At 39.2% G+C, this 8,999-nt stretch overlaps 1 protein-coding gene across 1 annotated transcript; it reads right to left on the bottom strand.

Moving 5' to 3' along the window:
* Window positions 1-3,405: 3,405 nt before the first annotated feature.
* Window positions 3,406-8,995, bottom strand: LOC149043749 (uncharacterized). Its single transcript, XM_089210552.1, has 3 exons — window positions 7,291-8,995; window positions 6,793-6,927; window positions 3,406-5,843 (listed from the first exon to the last, which is right to left on the bottom strand). Exons 1-3 carry the CDS (start codon window positions 7,925-7,927, stop codon window positions 3,640-3,642), a joined length of 2,976 nt encoding a protein of 991 aa, XP_089066678.1. The 5' UTR covers window positions 7,928-8,995; the 3' UTR covers window positions 3,406-3,639.
* Between the last annotated feature and the right edge of the window lie 4 nt (window positions 8,996-8,999).

Genomic DNA, 8,999 nt, shown 5'->3' with positions numbered 1-8,999 from the left:
CTGGTTGTCATCAAAAAAAAAAAAAAAAAATGATCAAGCTTCATGGCGGACAACTCGACGTAACTACAAACATATACCTCAAATCGTGTGCATATCATGCAGATAGTGCTGCACTAGTCCAGAATGCTGCACCTTCTTTCATGGAAGTTTTAGCAATTCGAAGTCCTCTGAAGGTGCACTGTTATACTTGTATATCATTTAAAACATGTTGAAGTCGGCGGATCTACACGAAACTATCCTCACACCGGTCATTTGTCATAAAATGTACGTTATCACGATGCTGTATTTCTCCGTGAAGACGAGAAATGGAAATTTTTCATAAATTTTAGCAGATTTCCGCTTTCTGAAGTAAAAACAAAACAACCCCCCCAAAAAAAAAGAAAAAAAAAAGAAAAAAATAGGAAAACTTCGAATGAACGCTAATAAACACTGAGAATCTGAAAGTATAAATCGTAACTGTCAGCGGCAGTACCACATGTAAAACCCAGTTGCAATCGCAATTTGAACGACATAGGCATCTCCTTTCAAAGAGCAGATTTGGGCAGTTATCACTTCCTTGTGACAGGAACTAAGATATTTCGAATCATCTGAAAACTGTCGGAAAACTGTTAGAAAATTTGCCTAAGATATGATGAGGAGAGACTTATCACCGCCGCAGTGCAATCGAGTCAATCGATATTTCCTTCCATAACAAAGTTCGAAATAAAAGATTTTCATAATGTCATAATTCCACCTTTCAAACAACTTATTATCCACACGCAAATCGCAACTTGTCACTTGAAAGAATTTTTCCATGGTTAATATGTAATCTGGATTGCTTCATGTCCTTCAGGAAAAAGAAGAGTCAAAGCTCTCTTTAATTTTCCCCTGAGGTGGCTGGCTCACCAGGAAGAAACAGGAGATCGTTCGGTCCAATAACGTTGGTCTGTAGAGATTATCAATCTAATAACTGAGAAGATTGTGCCCTTTGGTTCATCAGTGACAGCATTAACTATTTCAAATCTGTATTTCTCGGTCCAACCGACACTAAAAATAGTTCCTTTGTAATTTTGCAAGCACTTTCTATAGCATTTTATTGTCAAGGAAAATAAATCTCAAGGCTCAAAGCCAATATAACGTTCGAGCACGTGAAAGACTCCCTGAAAAAAGCTAAATTTTTGGAAATTGATTGTGATGAAACCCCTGTTCCGTTTCTTGTACTGCAGGGATACTGAGTAGTTCAAAATCTCCACTTGGTGATGATTTTCGTGCAAGTCGTACAAATTGCTATTGTGGCGACTGGGTTTTACATGTAGTACTGTCGCTGACAAGTTGCGATTTCTGCCCTCTCAGTGTTTACGAGCGTTCAATCGAGGTTTTCTTCTTCTTTTTGGTTGTTTTCACCTAGAATGCGCGGAAATCTGCTGATATTTCGAAAAATGTCCATTTCTCGTCTTCTATGGGGCGACCGATGGAAACTTCATGGAGAAATACGGATTCACGCCATCGTGACAACGTACATGTTAATGACAAATGACCGGTGTGAGGATAGTTTCGTGTAGATCAGCCGACTTCAACATGTCTGAAATGACATACAAGTATAACATTGTATCTTCAGAGGACTTCAATTCGCTCAAATTCCCATAAAAGAAGGTGCAGCATTCGGAATCTGGATGATATGCATACGATTTGAGGTATATGTTTGTTGCTACGTCGAGTAGTCCTCCATGAAGGTTGATCAATTTTTTTTTTAAAGATGACTACTAGAGGTGAGATTTCTCTTCGGGATATTGCTCATCAGATAACATTCTTTCAAAGCCTTGAATGTTTCATTTTTCTGAAACATTTATTGTTGAGAACATTAGATGTAAACATCGCTAAATTATGCAATATCTGATTTTGAGCTTCGTTCGCGAATTTCTTCCATAAAAAGTAGAGGCAGGCCCGCAGAGATTATTACATATTTAATAACTAGAATATTATAACCAGCTAGGTGGGTAGTTTCAGTTGCAGAATCGGTGCACTTTTGGAGAAATTCAGATAAACGTTATACCTGTTTTACCCGACAACAAAAATGACCGAAACTGTACCGAGATGAATAATCTATTGGTGTGTTCACATTCACTCCCAGGGAAAATTGAATGAATCAATGTAGAGACGAGTGATGTTACTATGTATGATAGAAGTGCCAATTTGTAATGTTTTATTTAGCTTGAGATAGAGAAATAAAAATTTCACTCTTTTTTTGCGACGTTTTCGTGTGAAAACGAGGCCCTAGGCCTCGAACAAGCAGCTGTTGTTACCATGGCAACAAGAGTGCTGCGACCTTTATAAAAGGTATTTTTGTGCATCCCCCTGAGCGCCTAACTGCATGCAAAATTTGAAGGGGGGTTGAAAACTTTCATTCCCCAAGATGTTTGATTCTTACAGAGACTTGTTCTTAATTCGGCTGTTTCGTCCTAGTTGGCAGCTAAACCTCGTCAACCTGTAACACAAACTGTCAGTGTCGCTGACGTTCGAGTTCCTGCAATGAAGTGACTACTCTTAAAATAATTAAACGTCCGGCAGTGCGATATTTTTCCATATTTCTCTTCGAAATCCAAAAAATATTTATATGAAAATGTTCTACCTTTATGTACAATCCTCAAGCGCCTCCAGGCAGCCTAAAATTTCAAACTTGATGTTTCTCGCTAACCCTGTATACAGAGTACGAAGCCATCAAAGCGTTTAAAATTTCAATGACACGGCTGGACACGGTCCTCAAACAACTCCATATTTCTCTTTGAAATATACTAATTTTTTATTGGAAAATATTCTACCTTCATTTACAATCCTCAAGCTTTTCTAAAAAGTGAAAAAATGCCAACTTTCTCCGTTTCGCTGACCTTGTTCACAGAGTACGAAGAGATCCAAGCGTGACACTAAGAAAATTTTCACCAGACACTACCGGACACGGTCTTCAAATAACTAAACGTCCGACAGTCTAATATTTTTCCATATTTCTCTTTGAAAAATACCAGTTTCTATCGGAAGTATTTTGTCTTCAATTAGAATCCTCAAGCGCTTCTAGAAAGTGAAAAAATTTGAATATTGTCCTTTTCGCCGACTCCTCACAGAGTACGAAGAGCTCCAGGCGTAACACTTAAAAAAATTTTTCTTAGGATTCTTCAAGACAAAATTCAAAATACTGTAAGGGAACAGTGAAATAACGAACGGCGAATGTATTTACCGTAGAACTGTTGACTATATGTTCAGGATGGCTCTTGAGAAAGACGATTTCAGAAGGTTTTCAGTGATCTGGGAATTTCGTGTTACAGGAAATTGGGTCGCGGCGCGAGTTGCATCAAAGTTGGAAATGGGCCTTAAACTTGCAACTGTAGGATAAAAAGAGGCTCCGAAAACAACAGTGAAATAAACAAATTCTCCCAGAGTACCATTCTTTTTTGTTATAATAGATAAATTGCAATGCATCATTGCAAGAAGATTTCTTCTCCAGATTGCAGGAAAATGCATTTCTGGGTGACTTTTCTTTTGAAAATTTCCCGGGGGAGCATGCCCTAGAAGGACCCCCCTAGAAGTTCGGGCCTTCGGCCCTCAATTTTCAAAGGTACCTGCCTACTTTAAAGGCAGTGCCCTTTTACTTCAAAGTTGTTTAAGTCGTTAAAACCAAAAAAAATTGGTGGGCGTCTTGTTCACTTTGATTGCCTCAGCAATACATGTAGCACCCGCAGCAGTAATCCAATTGTAAGACAAAGACAAATTGGTTAGCGTCTTGTTCACTTTGATTGCCTCAGCAATACATGTAGCACCCGCATCACTAATACCATTGTGAGACAAATCCAAACTGGTTAGCACCTTGTTCACTTTGATTGCCTCAGCAATACATGTAGCACCCGCATCACTAATACCATTGTTTCGCAAATACAAATTGGTTAGCGTATTGTTCACTTTGATTGCCTCAGCAATACATGTAGCACCCGCATCACTAATACCATTGTAAGACAAATACAAATTGGTTAGCGTCTTGTTCACTTTGATTGCCTCAGCAATACATGTAGCACCCGCATCACTAATACGATTACCTGACAAATCCAAATTGGTTAGCGTCTTGTTCACTTTGATTGCCTCAGCAATACATGTAGCACCCGCAGCACTAATACGATTACCTGACAAATACAAATTGGTTAGCACCTTGTTCACTTTGATTGCCTCAGCAATACATGTAGCACCCGCATCACTAATACCATTGTTTCGCAAATACAAATTGGTTAGCGTCTTGTTCACTTTGATTGCCTCAGCAATACATGTAGCACCCGCATCACTAATACCATTGTTTCGCAAATACAAATTGGTTAGCGTCTTGTTCACTTTGATTGCCTCAGCAATACATGTAGCACCCACATCACTAATACCATTGCGAGACAAATCCAAATTGGTCAGATTCAAATCAGTTCCAAACGACTTCGATAAATGCGAGTGAAAATCGCTTTTTTCTCTTTTACATTCGTTGATGACCTCCAATACAATTTTTGTACCACGGCCTTTATTTTTGTTGACTTCATTTGTTAAACTCTTTACAAGAGCCACAACTTGTTCATCGCATTTCATGGCCAAAATTCCACAGGAAAACAAAAGTATTTGTTTAAGCTTAACGAAATACCTTGGATCGGAAACTAGTTCTTCAGGTTTCATTTCCTTGCTTTGAATCTGAGAACAAATGAAGAATGCTGCAAAGAATTCTTGAAAACTTTTATGTAAGAAAGCATAATGCAGTGTTTGTCTCAGTTTGCTGCTGCCACCAGGCTGCACTGACAGAAATCCAAATTCAGTCAAGTCTTTTGCATGGTTTCTCACTTCACTTTCATTAAAATCCAACTTATCGTCAAGTAAACCATTCAACGCTACCTTTCCAAGATGATTCAATTGCGGTTTGTAATAGTTTGTCAAGTCTTCGATGGTTTCTAGTAGTCCCTTCCTTTTTCTATATCTTCTCAAAACACATTCAACCATATCCAAGTACAGTTGAGCTCTGCTTTCGGGGAGTGTGCCCTCAAACTCTTCGCATAAAAGGCAAAGAAGTGCTGTGTTTAGAGGATTGGCCGCTATTTCTCTCAGGTTTTTATCTCGCAACACCCGTTGCGAGAGCTTGGTGGCTAAATCCGGCCTTTCTTTAAAGTACTTGGTGACAAATCTTCTCACATGCTTTTCAGTGAATCCTTCGATCTGAAGCAGCGCGTCACAACATTTTCTCACCTCTTTTCCAGCTTCTTGTCTTGCTGTTGCAACTATGTGGCATCTGGAGAGTTCTCTTCCTTCAATTAATTTGGAAAACATCGACAATTTCCCGGATGGTAACTCATCCAATCCATCCAATATCAATAAAATGCTGGACTGATTTTCACGAATAAACTGAAAAAATTGTTGTTTGACCTTTTCATCGATGCCTAGGGGCAGAAGCTGATCATCAATGGCTTCCCAAACGTCAGAGTGGATATCTCGACATTTCAGCAACAATACCACTTTAAATGCTGTTGAGCCGCAGCCCTGAGGTGCTTGCTGTTTTGTGGCCCAGTCGTAGGCGTACTTTTTACAATAGGTGGTTTTTCCCATACCAGGTTCTCCTTCAATCAACACTGTTCTCGGCGCTGAACACTCTTCATACGGGTCTAGTATTGACGACATGTCAACAAATACGTCAGTGATTTCTCCTCTCGTTTTCTTTCTTCTGACCACTTTAAGCCTTGTAAAAATATTGCCAAGAAAAAACTGAAACTCTTCACACCATGAAAATGGTGAGAGCCATCCCTCGCGAGTCTTGTACAGCTGGCGAATTCCATGGATAAGCTCAGTTGGATCAAAAACACCTAGCAGTTGCAAAAGAAGTAAGAAATCTAATGAATGCAGCGTTGAAAATTGTGGTCCCTCTCTGGTATTTGGCACCGAATTTAAATATGCGAATGAGTACGTTACCGTTGCCAAAGAAATTATTTGGACGATGCAAAAAGATTTTAGTGTATGATTCAAGCTTACTGATTAAAGCCATTTAGATCATGAATCCAGTTGAAACTACTCTGTTTGTTCGGCTTGAGCGGTGTCTGACAGCGAAACTCTATCGTAAAATAAATTACTCGCGAGATAAATATTCATATCGGAGCCGTACTCGGAGCAAGGCTTTTTCGGGATAGAGCGAGACTACGAACTAATAAATGAAAACCAAACAACGCCTTTCTGCTTGCTTTGTCACGAGGTTTCGTCTAAAATGCTGCAGAAAACCGGAGGCTCGCCTGCGATGAAGTGGGAGGTTTTGCCCACAGTCTTTTCCTCAAGAATTGTAAAATAACCACATGCATCCTATTCTAACTCATTTTACTCAAGACGCGCACTAAGAATTTTTTAGCACGCGCGATATTTGAAAGACCTGCGAGCTGCGGATTCGCAATTCAATCGTCCGTCGAGCCAAAAAAGTAAAAACCAATGGTGGTCGGAAAGTGGCCACCTCAAGATTTTCACGCAGTTCCGCTCTCCAGTGTTCTTGTCGCACGAATGACTGCTCGTACCTAATGGTTTCCTATTTTTGCGGGAGTTTCAAAATTAAACTTTTTGCGATTTTCAAAGATTCGCGTACTTTTGAAGTTGTTGATGTATTTTTAACCTCTCTCTGCGTACTTTTTTTTGCCAAATCGCAAAATTGTTTATCGCTAAAGTACTAAAATATGCTGTGTTGGCCGACATCCAGCTATTACTGTCGCCATGCACAAGAGCTGTGTCGCTCTTAATAATTTCTTTCTGTGATATCTCTTTCTACCAACCAACCTTCTTGTGTGCGATTTTCAACTGGGTCCGTCAGACTACTAAGTTTTTCTTTCACCTCCTTCATTTCAATCTCTATCTTGTCAGTTGTGTCTCTGAAGTTTCTCTCCATAATGCTTTTCATGTTTTCCAGCGAACCTGAAAATTTCGAAAGGTATGCGCAGTTTCATGAGCATATTTATATCACAGCCTCACGTTTAGGTGCAGGTAAAACAATGATTCGTATATCAATATCTAGTCTATTCAGAATAGATGAAACTTAATTAGACGCCCAGAAATCACAAAAATGCACTCCAGAAGTTGTACACGAGTAGCCAAATGTCAACATTTGGGTAATTTCATCATTTTCCACACATAACGCTAGTAACCTTTCAAATATGAGAGTAGTTCCGACCAAAATGAAAACATAATGAGCTAGCCTACACCGCCGTGTTAACTAGAATATCTACTTTTGTAGCCTTCTGATTCATTCACAATGGCATTGGACGATGTTTTTCGTACCTTCAATTTCTTCAAGCTTGTCTTTGATGCTGTCGTCGTCTTTCTTCCATTGTTTCATCAGTTCACGATAATGCTCCTCGATATCTGGATCCATGCAGTCGTGCTCAAGATTATCGATTTCAGCTCTAAAATGAGCTCCTCCCAGTCTCACCAAAGCTTCTCGTATCTCCTGCCAGTAAGCACTGAAACTTCTGTCATCCACAGAGGCTTGAGAAGCATGGCCGTATACAGTGTTCCTATAATATTTAACTCTGGCGATGTCATCTGCGATGCCTATGTTTGCAGCTAGGGGAAGACGATCCCATCCATTGGCAGGAGGGCCCAAACCACAGATATTTCTAAGAAGCACCGTTAGAAGTGTGATATCGAAGGCTGCAGAAGACACGGGTGCGTGAGTGGGGTACAACTTTCCCCATTGCGTAGGATTCAGCACTTTCTTCCTCCCTCTGTACAGTGAGTGCAATGTGGCGTAATGCACTGAGGTACTTCCCAAAACTGTATGTAGAGTCGCCGGTGGATGTATTTTGTCAAAAGTGGACCGAAGCACCTGAGATCCAAAATCCACCAGGAGGCGGCATAGCCTTGCATAGCTGGTAGTTTCTTTCGTAGACGCAAATGGCGAAATAGCTGTAGCCATAATTCAGGATGACCTGTCAAACAGAGAATTGACATTAAGTAATGTTAATCAAACCCATTCGAAAAAAAAAAAACTCCCGATAACAAATTGAGACCGAGAATGGTTTCAAATCGTGATGTCATTTTCTAAATTCTTTTGAGCAAGGAACACCAACCAAAGAACCTAATAAGAGATTTAATGAGAGATTTTTCATTTCAAACCAGTTTCTAGATTAAGAAAGAGTTTTGTTTTTCAGTTTACAAAGTAACAACCAGAGACATAAACAGCAGAAATGAAAAGCGATTTGAAAGGTTAAGGGGAAATAAGTTTTTATTTCCTCTCTAGGGCCTTAAACCCGGTCAGTTTTGGCTGGTTGATGTTTGATTCTTAATCATCATCATCATCATTTTGTTTGGTAATGTAGGTTACAAATCGGCAGCCAGGAAGGCTGATGTGGACCTACAAATCACTAAAATAATTAAATGATATATACTATACTGCTAAAATAAAAAATAATCTAAAAAGATAAACTTAATCTTAAAAATTTAGGACATAACTAATAAAATACCTTATTTCGCCTAAGAAGTATCTAATAATAAAAGCAATCATTGCCAGCGTAACCATTATACCTAAACCTTAAAACCTCCAAAGCTCCAAAACGATCCACAAGCAGACACAAATATATAAACTACAGTGAAACATCAAAGCAAGACTGCAAAACCTCCATTTACCACCCTACAAAGATCACTGCTACAACTTGGTCACTTGAAGCACAATTCCAAAAGCATCATCCATCACCATCCAAACAAGGACAAAAACTACATAATCATAAGCAAACTACATATTTAATCACAAGCAAACTACACTGTGCTAGGAAAATTGTCGTCAATATGGGAATCAGTCTGTTACCAAGCCAGTTAATAGACCAACTCCGTGACTAGACCAGGAAATATCAACACAACAAATACGGAAATTATATTACTTCAGGTCACCGTGTTTACAACAATCACTAAATAGAAGCCATTGAACTGTGAAATAATAACCTCTAAGTCAACAGACTTAAAAGTCTCAGTAATATTATCACCTTCATAAA

Source organism: Pocillopora damicornis, chromosome 6 (assembly GCF_964200805.1).
Source record: "Pocillopora damicornis chromosome 6, jaPocDami1.2, whole genome shotgun sequence".
In the NCBI taxonomy this organism is placed as follows: Eukaryota; Metazoa; Cnidaria; class Anthozoa; order Scleractinia; family Pocilloporidae; genus Pocillopora; species Pocillopora damicornis.
The sequence above is the reverse complement of the archived record's forward strand: the minus strand, read 5'-3'. Positions and strand labels throughout refer to the sequence as shown.

Coding starts and splice junctions, on each gene's coding strand:
- LOC149043749 (XM_089210552.1), bottom strand. CDS start 7,927: ATGGCTACAGCTATTTCGCCATTTGCGTCTACGAAAGAAACTACCAGC. Junction 6,928..7,290: donor CAAGCTTGAAGAAATTGAAG/GTACGAAAAACA, acceptor CGAAATTTTCAG/GTTCGCTGGAAAACATGAAA. Junction 5,844..6,792: donor TGAAAATCGCACACAAGAAG/GTTGGTTGGTAG, acceptor TGCAACTGCTAG/GTGTTTTTGATCCAACTGAG.